Source organism: Phyllostomus discolor, chromosome 13, assembly GCF_004126475.2.
Source record: "Phyllostomus discolor isolate MPI-MPIP mPhyDis1 chromosome 13, mPhyDis1.pri.v3, whole genome shotgun sequence".
Lineage (NCBI taxonomy): Eukaryota > Metazoa > Chordata > Mammalia > Chiroptera > Phyllostomidae > Phyllostomus > Phyllostomus discolor.
In genome coordinates this window covers 72,294,840-72,316,010 of record NC_040915.2, presented here as the reverse complement: position 1 = coordinate 72,316,010, position 21,171 = coordinate 72,294,840, and the positions used below count along the sequence as shown (strand labels likewise).

The following is a 21,171-nucleotide window of genomic DNA, read 5'->3' as shown; positions in this document are numbered from 1 at the left end:
CTGCAGGGGTGCAAGGAACAGGGTGGAGGGGGCAGAGGAGGAGAAACAGGCCATGAGTAACCAAGGCCAGGACGGTCCCAGAGGGCCAGCTCAGGGAGCCTGGGTTTGGGGCTCGGGAGAAATGGGAGAAGAGGGCCCAGCTACGCTCAATGCACCGTAGTACTGCTGCTGGCCAGAAGAGGGCAGTGGTGTCCATGTGAAATGGAAGTAAGACTAGGAAGGAGTAAGGAGGGCAAATGGACATTTAGATGTCAGTACATCCGTCTGCCCATCTATCTATCCATCCATCCATCCATCCGTCCATCCGTTCATCCGTCTGTCCGTCCATCCATCCTAATAATTTTAGAGCCCGTGTTATATGTCTAGAACTGTCAAGGAAAAAAAAAAAACAGAATAAGGGCTGGAAGACTCGTTTGAGATCATCTAATACCATCAGCTCATTTTACACATGTGGCGAATCCAGTTTTTACATTTTGTTTGTGAGGTTCCGTCCATTTAAATAGCAATAATAATCCTACTTTTCAGAGCATTCACATACATATTATTTCACTGGGTTCTTAAATCAAATACCAAGATCCCTATTTTAAAAAGGAAGACCAATGCCTGCCAAAGAGGACCTAAGTGTCCTCTGATCACAGAGGGTTTACAAACAAGCTGTGGTCTTCTGACTGGTAACTCACCACACCACACTATTCCTTGTAAGCCATGTTGGCCCCTGCTTCCCTGCCCAGGGTAAAGATGAACACAGCAGCAGTTTCCACCTTCCATACTACCTGCCCCCTAAATGCCTCTCCAGCAGACGCCCGGCACACCCCACAGTGCCAGACCCACTTCCACCAGCACTTATCAGTGGTGTAAGTATTTACAATTGGACACTCGCTTGTGTTCTTAATGAGCTGCAAGGAGAAGAGATGAAAGAGGAGACACAATTAAATGCAGGAAAGGTTTAATAGGTGTTTGCTTTGAAAGGCTGAAAGGAAGATGGAAAAAGGAAAAGGAAGAGTAGAAAAGAGACAGTGGAAATGGGAAGGAAATCAAGTGCGAGCCTGGAAGGGCAAAGAAGCACAAGGCAAGGAAGATGAAAAGCAAGGGCAGCCCGCCCCCACCCCAAAGCCACTCAGCAGTCAGAGAGCCAGGACAGGCTCTGGAAACAACGGGAGCCCAACTGTGAGGGTTCGCAGCCTCCTCACCTTCCCCAGACAAGGGTAGGGTAGGGTGGGGATCCCTGTTGTTTGCATGAAGACCCAGTTGCAATGTCAGATGTCCGGTTGGGCCCATTTGCAATGAAAATCGTGCTCCTTTCAGCAGAAACTTCCACCCGGGGATCCTTCACAAAGAGAATGGAAAGGAAGGTCTTGACCCAACGCAGCAGCTGCAGGGAGGGCAGCAGTGGGGAGAGGGCAGTGTTCTGACTTTTGGAAGAAAACTGATGGAGGGAGGGGGAAAAGGAGACCAGAGAAAAGAAAGACAAATGTGACCACAGGATGTGTGAAGACACATAGAACCCAATGTTTTTTTGCTCTATCCCAAAACAGAATTTAAATTTAGAAACTCACTTATTATACTAACATGAACTGTGATTTAGAAAATGAGGCTCTTAGGTTCTCACCCCACCCACACCCTTATCCTCTGGCTCTCTGAACTCATTTGCTACTACGAACCCTAGGAAAGAAAAAGATGTTCCTTTTCCTTGGTTGGCAAAGCTGAGGTTTCAGATGGTGGACGCAGATCTTAGCCCACACCCTTGGGTGGGAGCTTCTGAAGCGTAGACTCAGGTGCTCACCTTTCGGGGCAGCTTCCTTTCTCTGGGGCCAACTGCAACCTACAGCCAAGTTTTAAACTACCTTCTAGGATTACTTTGCTGGTTTTCTGGGAGAAATACCAGAGGTGGCTAACATTTAGCACATGCCCATGCCAGACATGGTGAACCCACAGCTCAGCTTCTGTCTTATTGTTAGATACAGGACATCTTCCCACATGGTGACTTCAGACTCAGGAATGGAGAGGACATCTCTTTATCCTCCCTCAACTCTGAATCCCTACTGAAACTGTCTAAGGAGGGAGAATCCAAGCGAGGGGTGGGCAAAACATTCTTACCTAGAGGAAACTCAGCCCAGCTCTCCAAAGCCACATGAATGTCAGACACTTGGTCAAAACACCATCACTTCTTCACCTCCTAGTGGCCCCATGTTGGCGGGTCCTATATATGCCACCCAAGACACCTAAAATTCTGCTTTCAACCCATCCATCAACAAACAACTTGGAATGTCATTTGTCACTTTGGCCTCTGTGCTTTTAGACTGTTAGTTGCCTCCATTGTTCCTGAAAATCTCTCCTCCTCTCCAGGTGACCTACACTTCTCCTGTTCTTCCTCCCGTCTCAGCCACTCCTTTCTCTCTTGGTGCTCCGAATGAAATGCAGTCCTTCTCCAAAGGCTAGTCCTTCTCTGCCCTGGCCACCTCCTGCTTTCTGTGACTTCAACTGTGCCTTAGCAGGGACTCCTCTACCTGCTCCGACCCTGCTCACACTGACTAGCTTCAGTCCAATGGTCTGCAGCCATGAGGATGTGTTCTCCAAACACATGTCTCAGGAGCACCTCCAGCTAAAAACCTTTTTTCCTCCCAGCCCCTCCCACTTCCCATTCTCAACAATGTTATCATTTCCTGATCTGTCAGGCTGCAAACCCGCCTCCTCCATCTCACCCCATGAAACATGAGTCACTGCATCCCTTCACTTCTTTTCTGGGAAAGCTCCTTAGCCCATTCTTTCCTTCCTCCTCGGGCAGTAATTCAGGTTCTTGGTGCCCTTGACTCTTCCAATAGCCTTCTACTCGGTCTCCTCCATCTCCTTTTCCTCTTCCACACTCATTCATGGCTTTGTCATGAAATCTGTCTACATATAAGCCAATATTATCTTTCTGCCCCCTCCTGGGATTCACAGTAAAGTCTAAGATCCTCAGAATGGAATTCAAAATTCTCTACTGAAAATGGTTTGACACTTACCCATATTTTAATACTCTATCTCTCCTTATACTTCCTAGAGAATTCCTATATTTTGGTCCTACCTGTCTTCCCAGGTTTTTTTTTATGTGTTCTCATGCTGTTGCCTCCTGACTGCCCTGCCATTCACTCACTGCCTGTGCGTGAAGAGTCCTTGCCCTTCATGTCCGCCCACTGGATGGAGTCTTATCCCTCCTTGAAGACCCATCTCAAACCCCACCTTCTCCAAACAAGTCTCCTGAACCTCCACCACTGCACTAATTACAGCAGGTAACACATTCTGCCTGGAGGCATGAACCTCCGCACAGCCCTTGTTGCCCAGCACGATGCTCTGTAAGTTGTACGTGTGCAGTAAATGCCAACTTGAATCTCATTGTAGTGACGGTCATCACACCCATCCCCAGTACCATAATATCTACCAAATCTGTACCACCAACCTGTCAATATTAACAAAATAGCAAAACATTTATGAATGGTTCATTTCTGGCATAGTACCAAGCATTTATTATTATTTAATCTTTCCCAACCAACCTAGGAAGCATTAATGGATATTATCATTAGTCTTGTTTTTCAGTTGATTAAATTGAATTATTGACTCATTCAGTGGTCCCCAAACTTTCTGACACCAGGGACAGGTTTCATGGAAGACAATTTTTCCATGGGCCACGGACAGGGCTGGGGTTGGGGGTGGACAGGTGGAGGAGTTCAGGCGGAAATATGAGTGAAGCTTTGTTCCTGGCCTGCCGCCCACCTTTTGCTGTGTGGATCAGTTCCTAACAGGCCATGGACTGGTACCAGCCAGCAGCCCAGGGGTGAGGACCCCTGGATTAAGTGATTCACCCAAAGTCACACAGATGGGTAAGTGGCAGGACAGGATTTGAAACACCAGCCTATCTGATTACAGAGTTCATTCTCAGAGCCAAGCATTCAGAAATGCTTGCTTGCTGGGGTGGATGGGTAGCCTGGTGAATAGAAAAAAAGAAGCGATCAACTTCCTGTCTCCAGTCTTCAATCCAGTCTCCACTTTGCTGTCAAAATGACCTTTCTAAAAAGAAAATTCGCCAACTTTGGCAATCCTCTTCTGTGGTTAAAGCCCTCTGTGGTTTCTTCCTAGGCAGCCCTCAACCCACCTCATATCTAACCTGCACCCTGGACCCTTCAGTGTACAAGACAGTTTTGGAGCTTCAGTTCCAAGTCGGCAAAACCAGTACTAGACTTGCTAGGTTCCCCAAACCTTTTTTAAAGACATCCCATTATCCTATACATTTGGATGCCCTGCTGAGCAAATAAAAGCAATTCCCATGTACCTCATAACCTGCAGTACTGTGTCTTCCACACAAACTCTAAGATGTGCCATTAATCTGATCCTGCCACTATTATTAATAATAGTATTGCATTACATTTCAAAATCTTGGGATTTTAAGGCTAAAGATGACCTCAGATTTGCTGCAGAAAGGGAATAAAGACTTGTATTGAAGGGGCTATTGGATAAGATTCCCTTCCAGAGTTTAGAATTAATATACCTACCTCTTAATTTCACTTACAAAAAACCCAAGAAATAGGTTAAGTTCCTGGCCAAGGTCATATGACTTCCTGTCTGGATCTTCCATTCTACAAACATATACTGGGTATCTGGCACAAGGCTAGGGTGTTCAAGTTCATATTGGTGATTAAGGATCCTGTGCTGGGGACATTACAGTCAGGAAGAGCTAGACACGTGCTCTGCTTGTTTCAACATAAGCAGTGAGTGGTGTGATAGGAGAGAGTAAGGAAATCTTAGTCAGACTGGAGGGACCAAGAAAGACTGTCTTAAGTTATAGCACTTGAGACTTAAGCTGAGTTCTGAAAAATGTGTTAGCCAGCTGAATGGACATGATAGTAGGAGAGAAGAGAATGTTCCCCCAAAATAAAGAAATACCCCAATATGAACACAGGTGGGAATGTCTAACTAGCACGCAATACATAGAGCATTGGAAGAAACTATATGTTCCAGAAGCATAACATGCTTAAGTTAATGTTTAAGATGGTCCTATAATCAACCATCCCCAATAAGAGGTTCCCTGAGCCACGTAGCAGCCACCTTTAACCCATTGAAGGGGTCATTCACTTGCTTCCCACTCCTATTTGTAAGGTCCCCGGCAAAGACTGTTCCATCCACTCCTCTCCTGGTTACCTTCCTGACCAAGAGCGTTGCCTGAAGTTTGACTGCAATACCTCTTGCTACAGTTTGATCCTGCTTCTTATGGTGAGGTCTGGCTCCAGTCCTTGAAAAACAGGGACATATGGGACGAGGACGAAGGCTCCCTGGGCCTTCTGCGGCGACTCTCTGAAGCATCTTCCACCCCCACTCAAGACATGGGAGCCTTCACACTGCTTTGCTTGGCTTTCTTTTCCCATCCTTACACCCTACGGGCACAGGTCGATTTTGACAGCAGGCCAGCTCCCTGGGCAGCCACCCATACCTTGTTCAGAACGCTGGGCAGAACAGAATGGTTAGATGCTGTTCCAGAGTTCCTCATTCAGGTTAACTTGTCTTCAAGGAAATCAATTATTTCTGCCCAGAGATGGCAAAATATGTGCCTGTCATGCCCCCACCTCCGGATTGCAGTGGCTCCTTCCCACTTTCCGGCCACAGAGTGCCACTGCCCCAGCAATTTCCCAGTCCCACCCAGCCCCCAGCCAGCTCCGGACACTTCGTGTTCCCTTCACTGCTGCCCCAAGCCCAGTGCTGGGCCTGGCGATCACAGCCTCAGTGCCAGGGTGTGAGGGGCCTCGGTGAGACTGTACAGTACCCACCCAGGCACCCCGACCCGACCTAAGGGAAGGAGCATTCAATTAAAAATCTAGAAAGCTGTTTCAAATGAAACCTTTGTTTGCTGAGGGCCTGCTGGAGCCCTCCAAGGTCAGGATTAATTGCCAGTCTGTGGTGTCAGCAGGCTCAGGTTTGAGTCCCAGATCTGCCACTTGCTGTGTGACCTTGGCCTCTAAGCCTCATTTTTCTTATCAGACGAATAAGAGATACTAATACTTATCTTATAGGGCTGTTGTGTTAAATGAAATAACGTAAGTAAAATATTTAGTACAATGCTTGATATATAATGCTCAAAAAGTATTACAGAGGTGCTATTACTACTACTATTACAAAGCCTTTTATTCCCCTCTGTAAAATGTGGAACAAGTATTCTTGCCCTCTTACTTCCCAAACATCACTTCCCATAGTGGGGACCAGATGCACCTGGGATGGTTCCTTAAAGTGCAGAATCCCAGGCCCACCCTCACTCAATTAATGACCATTTCCAGGGGATGGTCTTATGAACCTGCATTTTAAATAAGCACCATCACTACTGATTCTGACACACCCTACAATTTGAGAGCTACTGTTCCCAAGGACTAATCTTACATGTATCAAGGAATGAGCGAAAGATCTGTTCCTGATGACCGAAACCTGCATACAACTCTTTCAATGTATCAGCTCTTCAGTGTCTAGCAGGTGGGGAACTTGCTGGAACAGAGAGTCAGTTGAGCTTGCCATACAAACTGCCCAAGGTGAGGAACCTAGGGTTGACAGGGAGTGAGCATGAAGACATGGTTCTCAAGGCAAGGCAACAGCTCAGCACCCGGTGGGATAACGTCACCTCCTTTGGGTGTAAAAGCCCAACAATTAACAGCAGAACCCACTCCCACATTATAGGCACATCATCCCTCCTTGCCTTTGGCAACATCTAGTTAAAGCTGATTCTGATACCTAGTGGTCCCTATTTCCTAACAGGTGACTATCCTGTTATTCAGCTACATACCTTCCATCCCCATGTCAATTCCAAAGATTCACCTGTGATCTCCTCAGTTCTTTATAACATCACTGCAGGGACCCACATGCACTAGCCAGCTCTACTTCAAATCTTCCCATATAGCACATGCTCAAGTGTCTGAGACTGAAAAACTGCAGGTGTATTTGCATAACATTTGCATGAAATTTACATGCTCCTGCAAATGCCTCCCTGAGGTCTGTCCACCAAAACAGGTTCTAAATTCAGAGTTTACTATGACTCCCTGAAGACGGCTGCTTCTCAGTTGCTTTGTGCTTCTGCTTGTCACTTAGCAGTGTCACTGTATTCTCCCCACAGCATGGGAGGTGGAAAGGACATATACCCAATGAGAACTTTGTAGAGGGGGAAACGGCCCAAATCCCAAATCCCAGCAAGGTCCCAAACACCCCTTGGACCGGCCTCCTTAGAAAGCAAAATACCAAGTCACTTAATAAAAACATCTTCCCAGGCCTGCTCCATGCCTTCTTATAACATCCTGGACCTCCTGGTTTTGGGCCCCTTTACCCACAGAAATAAAACCATAGTCCCAGGACCCCAAGAGATGAGGGTGCAGAGACAGTGGCAAGGGCTTGCCTGGCCCTGCACTCTCACGGTCATAGCAGCAGCGCAGGTCCAGGGAGGAGCACAGGACTGCCCGCCGGCGGCACAGTGTTGGTCTCGGGGCTCCCCTGGCCCCCCTTCCTGGGACACTGGATGGGGTGGGGGTGTGAAAGGGTGAGACATGTGCTCCTGCTCCCCCTGACCAGGTGTGGAACCCACCCTTTGTGCACCTGCCACCTGGGCTATAACCTGGCAGCGGCTCCACCACGGGACCAGTCCTCTCCTATGGGAGAAGGACCTGTGCCTTCTGTACCAAACTGTGGCAGCTGGTTGAGGAAAGGGGCCACACACCTCCAGGAGACATGCTTTTTGTTGTTGCTTTGTTTTTGTTTAATGGTGTAGCGAGGTGATTTTCAACCTTTTTCATCTCATGGCTCATATAAACTAATTGCTAAAATTCTCTGGCACACCAAAAATTGTATTTTTTACCAATCTGACAAAAAAATAGGTATAATTTTGGTTCATTCACACTGAATGGCTATTGTGTTGGCTGTTGTCATTTTTTTATCTGATAATCTCAGGGAAAAGAGGTCAGTGCCCCTGACTAAATAATCAGGTATTGCATGTTTTAAAAAGTCTTGCGGCACACTGGTTGGAAATCACTGGCATAGAGGTCCCATTCCCAACTTATGTTAAAGCAGAGTCTCAGCCTGGTCCTAGCACGTCACACGCAGGCCTGCATGTAGCAGCAGCTGCTTTTCAGCAAGGGCAGGGGAGGAGGGCGCTCCTGAAATAATGCCTTGCTCCCTGGCAATTCACACCAGGACAACTGCAGAGCTTCGGACTGGAGGGACCTCCCTCAGGTGCCACAGGGCACGATTCTGACAGAGGTGAACATCTTGTACTCTGGGTTTGGGTAGCCTGCTGAACTTCCCTGGGGGCTTTCCAAGTAGGGCCTTTGGGTAAAAGACACAAGGTATTCAGGGACAGGTTCTGTCTGTCCTGAAATTTGGAACCAGGAAGTGGAATGAGAACTCGTTCCAGCTCAGACCCCTGGCAGAGAAGAGACAACTTACTGTGGGAGCCTGACAGCTCTCCAGACTCACTAATGAGCCCCCGGTCACCCAAGCATCGGCCCACAAGGCCCACCCCACCCAGGCCTTCCCCTCGCTCAGCACTCGGTCCCTCACAGTGCCCATGACTGTAAACACTGTGTAGATAATTGGGCACTTCATGTGGCCAACAAGCTCCGCTTACCCATTTCTCCTTCCCTGTCTTATTCACGTGTCTACAGAAAATTTAAGAAAAAAATTTGTTTAACTCTTGCAAGGGGAATGAAAGATGACAGTGCCCAGATAAAATGTTGCATCCCGCTGAATAATTAATATCCAGACACATTCTCATTAGGGATCTACATAAACCTGGAATGAATTACTTGCTGTGTGGAAAGTTCTAGCTAGCAGTGACTTCAGCTGTTGATGAATTTATTGACCAGTTAATATAAGGGTCTTTGCCCAAGCGGAGCAAAGCAGAACTCGGTTTCCCTCCTGCTGCTGTGCTTGGTGCAGACAGGTGATGGGTGGAGGGCTAGAGACCGGGAGGCGGTTGTCCGCCTTTCCTACTAGAGCCAGGAGAAGCGATCCCTCATCACAACGGCCAGAGCCTCCATCTATCCCACTCCCCCACTCCTGGCTTTCCTGCAACCCCTGCTCAGCCCAGAGTTCGGAATTCAGTCCAGGAACAGGCATGACAAACACTGGTTTTCATTTCCATGGAGACCAGGGCCTGCATAGAACCAGGACTCCATGCCTGAAATGCCCAAACAGCCTGACCCAGTTTTCCCCGTCTGACAAAAACAAAGGAAGTCACACTGGGTCCTGTCAGCGCTGAGGGAGAAGCCAGGGCTACTGTTATCTTCAGGGACAGTTTGAAGAGGAGTGAGTGATGACAACCTTTGAATACTCAGATGATGCTACTGAACCAGGGTCAGAAATCAGACTGAATTGTTTCACCCCAGGGGCACAGAGGTGGCACCAAACCCATTCTGCATGCTGCCCTGACCTGGAGAGGTCCCTGTCCTCTCAGAGACACACCCATCACCCAGCAACCCAGCTCCAGAAATACAAGTTCCAGCACTGTTTCCTCAACTTCCCCTTGTACCACTTTCTCCCCTACTGGATTCTGACCTCCTCAGGCCTCTCCATTCCTCGAACTCACTTGCCGGTCCCTCTGCCTGGAACTTGCTCTAGAGTTTTGAATTCTGGTTCCTTTCAACCTTCAGATCAAAGCTCCAATGTCACCTCCCCAGAGTAGCCTGTCTTGCAGGGCCACTCCATCAACAGTGGCCTCCTGTGCCTGGGCCATCATTGCATGTGGTTCTCCGGTACAGGCACACGCAGGGATCACAGAATGCACTGTGTGCACAAAGGAATGCGTTTGTTAAGAAGCTGCTCATCCCATTGTGTGTTTATTCTGTTAGGTATTTCTTCCTTAAGCCTGTCGCAAATCTGCCTTCTTATAACACCAACCCACTGGTTCTTATTAGGACTACTGGGCCCACAACAACGAAAATTCCCAGACCCTGCTGGCCCAGCCCCTTCGTCCTGCCCTCCGTGAATGTGTCTCAGTTTAAATCCTGAGTTGTTTTGTGCCCCTGAGCAAAGCCACTTTCTTTCTGCACACCTGTGTGCTTTGTGGAATGATCACACCCACCTCACCAAGGTGAGAGGCAGAATGTTTTAAAATATATAACCTAATTAGACAATGCATCCCCAAAGTAAAGGACTTCCTCTAATTGTTCATGGAATAAAAAAAAAAGATGTTAGAAGTAGGAAATAAACTCCCAGTTAAGAAACTGAATCCTGTTTCTAACCTTTGCCCTCTCTGCATGGCAAGGGCTGAGAATCCAGACCGCTGCTCTTCTCGCCCTGAGCTGGCCCTGACTTCCACCAGGCTGGGAGAAAGAGTCAACAGGAAGCAGAAGATGCTGAAGTTAAGCACAGGAACTTAGAGGTGGTGTCCGGTTCCCCTTCCCTGAGAGTGCGTGCAGCAGAGCAGACCGGACCCCTGGGGAGACGGTCCCACTGGGTCGGCAGGCAGTGTTGGCTGATCAGGTCTACCGCACTGGTCAGTACTTTGGAAGGGGTCTCAGTGCTCACACAGCCTGACCTCCCACCTGGTGCAGGAATTCCCTCTGCAGGGCCCCAATGACAGCCCGAGCTCGGGCTCTGCCCGAGAAAGCACTCACTGGTGGCCGCACACACGTCTGAGCAGATCTAAAGGAACTTTTGGTGCCATGATCCTTACTTCTCTGTGTCTGTGGTCCCAGTTTCTCCAAAATTCTTGGTGACCATTATCCATCCAGCTCTCTTTCAGCTTCACTGTCTTCAGAAATTAAGCTAACCTCACTGATTCTATGTCATTAAGCATTTACTGAGCACCTATTATGTGCCTCCAACTCTGTGGTATTCATCCCAGGGCCCCACAGGGCAGCACCCATGTAGCAACTGTGTCATGGTTCTTTGTGGATACACAGAGATTAAATACACACTATTAAACATGACACTGGGCACACAGCAGGGGCTCCATGCTTTTACACTCAACTCACTATTGGTCTCAGCCAAATCTAAGTACCATCCCATCCAGAGTATTTCAGAAGCCTCGGCACCCAGGAGGACGGGCCCCTGTGGAAGCAGAAAGGTGCTGAGCTACCCCGGGACACCCTTTCCTTAAGAGAAATGTCCACTCCCCTGGAACCAACAAACTGCTGGAAGAGGGCGGGGCCGGGTCCAACTGAACAGAACGTCCAGCTTCCCAAGTGCGATGCAGGGGCCCCTCCCCCACCCTCAGCAAGAGAAGTATGGCTGCTAAAACTGAAAGGGACTTGTGCAGCCTCCATCCACCCCTCCAACAGCAGAAGAGGCCGTGTTCCGGTCCAGGTGATGTCCTGGGACAGGACCACGGGCTCTGCCTCTGATGAGCTCCCCATCTGGTGGGAGAAACAGACATGTGATTAGCTAACACCAAGCAATAGGAGCTACTTAGATTCGATCAAAACATCTCCCCTCAGCACCTGTCATGGGGGGCAGGCCGTCCTGACTCAGCTCCTTCCCTCTGTGTCATCTAGGGGCAAATATAGTCTCTGAGCTTCAGCTTCTATTATGTGAGAAGAATGGGTGTGATGCGGCCGACCCCCAAAAAGATGCCAGGGGAGGATGACAAAGAGGTGTAAAGGCTGCACCATGAACTACTGAGAGCAGCAGTTTCTCTCAGACAGAGCTGCTCAGATCCAAACTAGGCAGAGGGTCCAGGCTGTCTGAGTCTCCAGTTAAGTCAGTGTCTCCAGGTTCCCACCTGGTCAGAGCTACCCCACCATGGGCACCAGAGGCTGTTCCCAGCCAGAGAGTGAGGCTGAGGGCGTGCAGCAGGGCTCAGGGGGGCATGCAGGGTGCAGGAGGACGAGAGGTGAGTAACGGCCTTTGGTACCCCTTCCCCTCGCAGCACTCCTCCCTAGCCTGGCTTTAAGGGCCAAGTGCAAGACTGATCCCCCTCCAGACCCCTGTGAATTCAAACCCAACTCTGACTGACTTCTCTGCTACAGATCGAGCAGAGACAGCCTGAAGAACACCCATTACATTAAAATCATAGACACTTCAGAACAAAGTGGGCTGCAGGCAGGTACCAAAGTCACCCAAGAGAGGCTTTACCCTCATTTCAAATATACTCAGGGCACAAATCTGGGGCTTCCCTTTGTGATCCTAGTCACCGTCTCCTGCTGCCTCGGGGAGTTCTTTACGATTAAAAGGAAAACCGGCTGTAATGCACTTAATGCCACTGTCTTTGATTCCAGCTTTGCCAGACTTGAAGCCGCTTCATCAGCTATAACCCTTTATCCCCCCCATCTTCCTGTCTTTGGGTGGAATGGCTCTAATTCCTCAAACCTGTTTACAGGAGTTAAAATATCACTTCTCCTACATCTCCCCCAAATCTTCACTTAGATTATATCTCAAGTGACAGAGATGTAAATAATTAATGATGTAACTCATTTCATCTTTGGGCAGCTCTTAAACTATTTCCAAAGGTCTCCTACCAAACGTCCAATTTCTATCCGCTTGGTGGCGGCAGAATAAACCTAATTTCTCTTCCATGTGCAGTTTAACATGGCTCTCAACCCCCTCGGTCCCTGCCCCTCTGCTTGCTGGTTCCCTAGCCATTCCACACACAGCGTGGCTTTGGTTGTGGGTTCTTCAGCCACTGCATTCACTCTCCTCTGAATGAATTCTAGTCCATCTCAATCCCCCTTATACTGTGGGGCCCAGGACTGGCTGCAATACTGCAGAGAAGTGCTCTGGTGCGCCCACAGTAGGGCAGAACCATCGCCCCTATGCTTCGGGAATCAGAGTGCCAACATGTATTTTTGGAGTCATCTTCTGAATTGGGGGAATCTGGGGTTAGTCCCTGTTTTTCTCTTGCTACAGCCTGCAGGCCAAGGGGAAGGCATGCAGGTGTAACGTATGTGCATCCCCACAAGGAACAGCCTCCCACTCTCTGTCGTTTGTCTACACAAATGACAAACCCGACTTCTGAGAGGATGATAAATCCACTCAGCTCCCACCCCAACTCTTTTTGCACAAGAATCCTCAATGTGGTGTGAAGATGTCCAGGCCAGATGTAAAACCACAGCCCTTGGAGACTATCTCACTGGGAGATGGCAAGTCCTAGCAAACATCTTTCTTCCTCCAGTCCAAACATTTGTTTCTAGACCCTTGCTGCCTGATGAGCTGAGGTTTTTGTCTCACTGAACGAGAGCAACACCGAGGCTCTGAGGTTATGAGGCAAACTGCATCCAGCCCTGTTTCATCTGCAGCCAGGAACAGACAGCTGTGGATGTGCAGGTTTGTTGCAGGGGAGGCTGCCTGCACCCTCACACTTCTCTATGGGCGTCTCAGGTGATAAGCAGGACCTTCTAATCTGCACTGATTAATTCAGGCCCACCCAACCCACCACCAATTTGTTTTCGCATTTTTAAATGTTGGAAAAAAAAACCCCAAGGAATATCTGTGACATGTAAAAATTACATGACATGAAAATTTCAGAGTCCATAAATAAAGTTTTATTGGGAACAGAGCCATGCTCATTAGTTCATATGTTGTCTGCAGCTATTTCCACCATACAAAGTAAAGCCAAGGTGTTGCAACAGAGCCAGCATGGCTCACAAAGCCAAAAATATTTCCTGCCTGGCCCTTTACAAAAGCAGCTGGCCAACCCCTGGTCTCACAAGGTAAGACTGTGAAAATGTCTTTTCTGTGGGCCTGCTTCTTTTCGGCCAAGTTGGGGAGTAGGGTGTCTTGTGTCCCAGGGACAGGGAGCCTGTGCTTGGTGACTCTGCAGGTTGAGGGAAGGGGCTGCAGGCTTGCTGCTGCCTGCAGAGGGAATGTGAAGAGAGGAGGTGTGGTCTGCAGGCAGGATGATACAAGCTCCCATTCCATCACTCTCCCCCAGTGGGGTACTGCTTTCCGCGGCTTTACAGCCTGGACACTGACACGTTCCTGCCATGAGCAGCTCCCTAAAATGCCACTTGTCCCTTCCCATCTCCCTAGGCTGGCTCTGCCCTCCCTGGTCCTGAACTTGTGTAGTCCGTGGAGTGCGATCCGAGGCACAGGAGAAAACTCGCCACTGCTCGAAGCCTGATGGAGGGAGGAGGGGTGGAAGCAGAGGACCCCAGGGGTGTCCACTGCACCAGCAAGTGTCAGAGCAGATAAGAGGCAAAGATCCCTGGCCCTGGCCCTGGCTGGGGGCTTGGCTGAGTCCCCAGGGACACAGAGAGCTCCAAGTCCTCCCCCGCCCCTCCACTTGCTTCAATCAAGCAAAAACTAACAATGTAAGGAGGTGTGGGGGAGTAATGCCCAGCTACTGACGATCTGTTTTCTGAAAACACATGGCAAATCTCTGAGCCAAATGCCACTAAGCCTAAGAGTAAACAAACCCTTTATCTCCCTGAGAGGAAAGCTATCCACTTCTCCTCTCATCCTCTCCTTCCGGAAGCCCATTCCAAGGATCTCTCCCCAAGGGAGAGGCAGCATCTGTCTGTCTCAGAGAGGGTGGCCTGCCTCCCCTCTGCCCTTCAGGGGCCCCCAGAGCTCGGCGGGTGGGTGCAAAGCTGGAGCACAGGGCCTGCCCACACCTGCCCCAGGAGCTCCGGCCAGCTCTCCATGACGCACTGCTAATTCAATCCTCTGCCCTCCTTCCTCCAAGTCATAGGATCCTGAATGAGGCTTGTGGTCACGAAGATCCCAACAGCCCAACCAAGCCCTCCCTCCACCTGAGCCGGGCCCACCCCACAGTGCTCCAAAGCTCAGTTCAAGCGGTGTTACTGTGAAGGAGAGGGGGAAGGGGGAAAGGGAGGAAAGATGGGAGAGAAAAGAACGTGGCTCCTCTGCAGCATGATGTCACAGTGCTGCTCTCAGATCCCCCAACACAGAACAGAAGCAAACAACATGGACTCCGATGTGCTCTGCCTTCAGAGGTTCATGTTCTCGGCAGTTCTGAGCAGCCTGTACCAGCTGGAGCGAGCACGCAGCCAGGCATGCAGGTCTTCACTGCAGCCCCAGGGCCCTGACCCAACCCCTGGGCATGGCCACCCCTGCAAAAACCCCAAGGAAACAAAGATGCACACACACACACACACACACACACGCACGCACGAGCGCCAGCAAGTGAGCACTAACCTGGAAGCCATTAGGAACGGTAGCAGAGTGCAGTGCAGAGAGGCCCTCATTCATTCATGCATTGGGCAGTGGGGTGGGGTGGGGAGGGGGCCCCCCCTGAGGACGCTGGGGGGCACTCACCTCCATGCCTACCTCACAGCCCTGTTTCTAACGGGGAAGGGAGTGGGGGCAGGGTTCTCATAAGCTCGGGAAGCTTCCTTTCTCTGCTGTTTCACACTGCTCCGGAATTTTAAACACAACTCCCCTTTCTTTTCTCCCCCCCACCTCCCTCTGCAGCTATTTGGTGTGGTCATGCAGGCTGAGACAGTCCCTCTCTCCCTCACCCTTGCTCCCTTTCTCTCTCCCCCTCTGACTCGCTCACAGACAGCTGTTCTCCACGCACGCGCACAGGCACACTCAGACACACGCACACGGGCGCGCACGCACCCTGCTGCCTGCCGCTTTACATCATGCAACTCTGTGGTGCTGTCGGCTTGCCAGCTCTCAATTATTCACACCAGCTTGGAGGACAGAGCCACCGGGGTGGCAGGCGTCATTTCCTCTTCATCCCCAAATCAGGGAAAAACGCTACATGATGATCCGGAGAGATTTTGCTCCCTTTGCTGCCAGTAATTATTTCCCAGGTTGCCCATTAGGTCAACCTTTATCAAGGAGGTGACGTGAAACCAAAACACAGACTCCTGGCTCAAAACACCCTTTTGCATCTTTCAAAGGCTGACAGCTGCTCCCCCTGCCTGAGCTTTAGGGATAGAGGGAAAGAGGAAAGAGGCAAAGGGAAGCAGTGGAGGGCTCCTCTGGTGGCCCTCCCAGCCCACCCAGGCTCTTAGAGATAAGAAAAACTGCACTCCAGTCAGGCATTTACATTCACAACAAAGCAGGGTCACCTGAGTTTTCAAACTCTAAGCTGCACCTCTTAAAACTGTCTTTTCTCCTGTGCATTCAGTGAAATGCAGTGTTGGTCCTGAAACAGCCCCAGAAGAGTGCGGTCAGGCAAGTGGTGTTCTAGTCAACAACATGAACGAACTCTGGAGAGTCACGCATGGCTCGCATAGCCCTGCCACGCACAGCCCTGCCATGCACGTTTGATCTGCAGATGGCTGCTGAGGAGATCAAACAACAGCAAAGCAATGATGATGGTTAGCTCAGCTAGCTCGGCACCTCTCAGTCTGTCCTCACCTGAGGACCTTGTTGAACCACAAGTTCAGATGCAATGGGCCCAGGGACAAATGCCCAGTGATGCCCATGTTGCTATTCCATGGGCCACACTCTGAGTAGCAAAAGATCGGTGTGTGCGTTCTCACTCTTTGAATGGTCTTAAGGGGTAGATGGAATTCTGTCTGTCTGTTGCAGCTGCACAGGACAGCATGCTGGAGGTGCATGGTGATTACAGTCCCCTGACGTCACCTGGGTCCTGCACTCCAGATTCCTGAGGGGAGCTAACGCCACTTGGGCATCTGTTGGCTAAACCTCTCATTCTGGGGTTGCCTATTGGCTCATTGTGACAGGACTGTCTGTCTGCAGCCTGCTGATGGGACAGCAGCCTCGTGTATCTGTGCAGCACACGGGTTAGGGCTGCCTGGCTTCCATCTCACTTACCTACAGGGATTTCACCTCCAAAGAATGGTGCACTGGTAGTGCCCTGGGACCCAAGCGCTGCGCCAGTTCTACCCACCCTCTTGTCTGGCTCAAGCCCTGCCTGTTTTAAAATGCCTTCCTTGCTTTGGACAATCCATCGGCCTCTTCTTGTTACTGCATGGAAAGATCCTGGCCTTTGGAGTTAGGTTTGCATTCGAAGCTAAGTTTTGCTGCTCTCTGGCTCTGTGACCCTGACCCTGATCAAATCACCCACCAACCTCCAACTCAAACTCAGTTTCTTCCTCTGAAAAAGCCAATAATATGTATTTCCTCTCTTAAAATGTTGAAAAAAAGATGAAACTTTAAAATGGCATGGAAAAGCACCCAAGAGAAGGTTGCTGCTTCTCCCCAACTTTGTCCTTGTAAACCACAGTACACAGTTTAGAACTTAATTACAGATTCTGTTGTTCACTCTGTCGGTTTTATCTCCCCTAAGAAGATTGTAGGCTGTGCCCTTCATGTCCTTCCAGCACGTAGGAGTGCTGGGTACGCACAGGGCTTCAGTAAGTATCTGTGTGGACTGCCCTGTCCTCCGTTAAACAGTAAACACAGGGGTGGGTGGACTCAACCCGCCAGCCCCCCAGCCCTGGTTGCCTCACTCCCTCACTGCATGACTTTGGACAAATCATACAAACTTTTCCGAGGCTGTGCTTCTTCCACTAAAAAGTGCACAGACCCACTTGCTCCCAGAAGAGCCCTACACAGCCCCGTGGCGCGGGCGTCTCCGTGACTTAGACTGACAGCAGTGGGGCAGAAGGGCGGGCACAGAGACTGGACACGCCAACCTCAAGTGCTGCTTCTCCCGGTCACTGACTCTGTGGCTTCTGAAAAGTTAGCCTCACTGAGCTTCAGACTTTTTAATCTGTAAAGTAGCCACGCACACACACAAAATAACAAATCTTACTGAATTGTGTGAGAATTAAATGAGGTAAATTCTTATAATAAGCTTTTCACTGTATCTGCCACAGAGTATCTGCACAACAAATGAAAACTATTACCAGCATAGGTCAAACACAATAGCTATTTCTGAAAGACACAAGGAAATCTTCTAGTGGTGAGACAGGTATTCCCAAGCCTTCAATTGAGTCTGGGTCTAAGAAAATCTCAGTTCCTTAGGATGTGTAAGGTGTGTGTGTGTGCTATTTTCTCAGATACCCAAGAGTTCTTTGCCATGTCCTTCCAAATCAGGCCTTGTTAAATAATAAGAAAGTTACAGAGAAAGTCAATCAGAGAGTCTGAACAACGTCTACTGTTATAAATAGAAGTCTTTCTTTCATGATCCGAAGCTCCTCACTTGAGCTACATAAAATGTGACAATAGAGAATATTTTCTATGGTCAGTGTAATCTGCTAAGTCTCTAATGTGGATGATCTCACATAATCCTACCAGCAAGGCTACAAAACAGGAATTTATCAGCCCCATTTTTCTTTTTTTTTCTTTTTTTTTTTTAAAGATCTTATTTATTTATTTTTAGAGAGGGAAGGGAGAGAGAGAGAGAGAGAGAGAGGGAGAGGGAGAGAAACATCAATGTGCGGTTGCTGGGGGTTATGGCCTGCAACCCAGGAATGTACCCTGACTGGGAATCGAACCTGGGACACTTTGGTTCCCAGCCTACGCTCAATCCACTGAGCTATGCCAGCCAGGAGCCCCATTTTTCTGATAAGGAAACTAAGAGGCAGAGGTTTAAGAACCTTCTTAGGGTATGTGACTGGCACAAAGGAGGGCAGGTGTCTGAATCCCAGACTGTCTTACTGGTGTCCTGCTCTTAACCATCCCATTGTGCATGAGGAGGTGCGGCTGATGCATGGCCAGGGAAGGTGGGCCTTCTTCCCTACCAGTGCCTGCGGACGTGCCCTGCTCTCCTCATCCTCCTGGAAAGTCGCCCGGACTTGGAGAGGCCAGCTGGGTGGAGAACAGGTGCTGCGATTGTGACCGCGGGAACCAGACTTCTGCAGGCGCAGCCGAGGCGCCTGACTCTGTCCCCACGGTGTAACAGCTACGCTCTCGGGTGCCTAACTTCCCACACTACTTTTCTGTAAATGAATTTAGGAAACTGAGGGAAAAGTAGGTACCATCATCTGAATTAAATCTTTCCCTTAGAGATATGGAAAACTGACATTCATTTCTATTTTTGAAAGGAAAAGAGGCTCCTGAGAATCCTGTGCAGCATCAAAAGCATTTTCTAGAGAGCAGCACCCTGGAGGCCCTGGGAGGGAAGAGGGTTAAGGTGCACCTACAGATCCAGTGCACCGGAGTCCCATTCAACCAGGCTGCTCAGCCACACTCTGTAAACAGAAGGTCCATACTACACCCACCTTGCTCACCTCGAGGACTTACTCACTATTGTTGGCAGTGAGGGGAGGTAGCAATGATAAAGAATATCTCTTCTAGCTTTGATTCCAACTTCCATCCCAACAAAAACAAAAGACTTTTACATGGTAAGGATTTGCTAAATTGTGGGGGATGACAGGCAAAAGTGAATCTGATTATATTACTGTCATCATCCAAGCCTCAGATGCTTTTATAAAATATAAATGCCTGAGAGAGACCTCAAGTATGGTGGGGTAAGAAAGAAAGAAAGAAAGGGAAAGGGAAAGGGAAAGGAAAGGAAAGGAAGGGAAAGGAAGGGAAAGGAAGGGAAAGAAAAGAAAAGAAATGAAATGAAAAGAAAAGAAAAGAAACAGAGATCCATCATTTACTGAGAATCGGCCATGTGCTAAGCATATATTCTATTTTACTTATCGAATACCTACTAAGTAAAATGAGCTTCAAACAGAGGTTACTACATTAAATCATGATGAGTTACAACCATAATACTATGACAAATCCTCCAAACAACCCTGAAAAGTTAAGTTCCATTGTTCCTGCTCAGGCCAGTGATCCACTTGCTGCCCCTCAGCTCCAGGTGCCCACTGCCCTGCCAGTGAGGCATGAGCCACAACCTGTGATTGCCTCCGCAGCCTCCTGTGAGTCTCAATGACACCCTAGTGGGCAATTTCAGGTGTATCTGCCCAGCCTGCAGCACCTTTTGTGCCACCATGGGGCCGTGGCCATTCACTTTTCAGTGAGCTCTGAATCTTAGGCTGGTGTGGGGAGTCCCCTTCCAAGGGTGTTCCTTCACTGGGTGCTCTGCTCGACCCCAGGGGTAGCAGTTGCCCCTTGCACCTGTTCATCCTGCATTCTCCAGAGTCCTTTGTATCCTTCTATTTCTTAGTGAGCCCTAGTAAGAAATTTTCTCTATTCAAATTCTTGGTGTGGCTTCTATTTCCAACTGCAAGCTCACTGAATATACTGTAGAGATGAGCAAAAAGCAGCACAGATGAGTTAAGAGATCACCCCTGTGCTCAGGTGATTTCGTAGTAACAAAATGACTTAAAAGCTCTTAGAATGCTCGATGAGCCAGACACAGTTTTTCATACATTAATATGTATTCCCTCATTTAATCCTCACTTCACCCTTGGTTCAGAAATGAGGAAGCTGAGATATCTCAGAGAGTAAATAATTTTCCCAAGTCATACAGTAGACGGAGAAACCAGGGTCTGCCTCTAAGCCCTGACTCCAGGGTCCACTCTCAGCCACGCTGCTGGGCTGTCTCCATCAACTGGTGGCAGCCAGAGTCAAAGAGTCTTTCACAGCATTTGGAAGAAGAAAAAAGTTGTTAGCCAGAGAAGTCCATATCTTTCTAAAGAATTCAAAGAGTAGGAAGGGCCACTGAAGGTCTTTGGAGTTGATCCCTGCAGTGTAACAAGCCACACTGCACCTGGTGACCAGGCACGCAGGGGGCCTCATAAAGAGCTCTTCCCAGAATCAGTGCTCAGGACACCGTCGTGTTTGATGAGCCACTAATGGGAGAAAACTGATGACCCGCAGATGTCTACTCTGCCCTCTCCCAGTGTACCCATCCATACTTTAATCCACAGAAGCCAGGTCAGGGGTGCCCAAATGGACCTATTGATCACCTCAGACCCAGCTGTAACCTAAGACCTCTCATGAATACTGCATCTCTCACATGAGGAGCATCAGCGCCTATGTAATTAAAACCTGAAGCCAGAAGTGGCCAGACGTGCGTGGGGAGAGGGGGCTGAGGGTTCAGAGAGCTCTCTTGCCCCTCTCACTCTATGGCACGCAGCAGTGCCGCCAAGCCAAAGTTCGCCCTGCTGGCCAAACCTCAGCAGGTATAAAAGCTTTCCCTCAGGCCTAATGCAGCCCAGCAGGATGAAAAGACCCAGCTCTGGGAAGAGAACTTGCTGGCATAGGGCTCCTTCTACCTGTTTCTCAAAGCCCATTTCACCACACATGCCAACACACCCTCCCAGTTTACTTACAACCCAAGGAGGGTAATTAGCTCCTTTTCTAGGAACCACCTTTTCTTTCCTTTTTTAAGAGTTTATTTATTTATTTATTTATTTACTGAGAGAGAGAGAGGGGAAGGGAGGGAGAAGG

The 21,171-nt window shown here is 49.2% G+C and overlaps 1 protein-coding gene and 2 long non-coding RNA genes across 17 annotated transcripts in view; 1 reads left to right on the top strand and 2 right to left on the bottom strand.

Moving 5' to 3' along the window:
* Window positions 1-21,171, bottom strand: part of GRAMD1B (GRAM domain containing 1B) — a 163,589-nt gene that overhangs the window by 41,872 nt on the left and 100,546 nt on the right. Inside the window, exon 1 of one of the 15 annotated variants that reach the window (XM_036014269.1) lies at window positions 15,094-18,150. The exons of the other annotated variants lie outside the window; for them this stretch is intronic. Within the exon in view, the coding sequence (XP_035870162.1) occupies window positions 15,094-15,143 (50 nt within the window). The 5' untranslated portion in view covers window positions 15,144-18,150. Of the gene's footprint in view, window positions 1-15,093; window positions 18,151-21,171 lie in introns of those variants that run through there. 15 annotated transcript variants of the gene reach the window in all.
* LOC118497962 lies at window positions 7-19,310 on the top strand. Its single transcript, XR_004900482.1, has 3 exons — window positions 7-955; window positions 7,124-7,131; window positions 19,298-19,310. It is a non-coding gene; the product is annotated as an uncharacterized LOC118497962 (long non-coding RNA).
* On the bottom strand, window positions 7,544-15,087 carry LOC118497964. Its single transcript, XR_004900484.1, has 3 exons — window positions 14,383-15,087; window positions 10,152-10,156; window positions 7,544-7,555 (listed from the first exon to the last, which is right to left on the bottom strand). It is a non-coding gene; the product is annotated as an uncharacterized LOC118497964 (long non-coding RNA).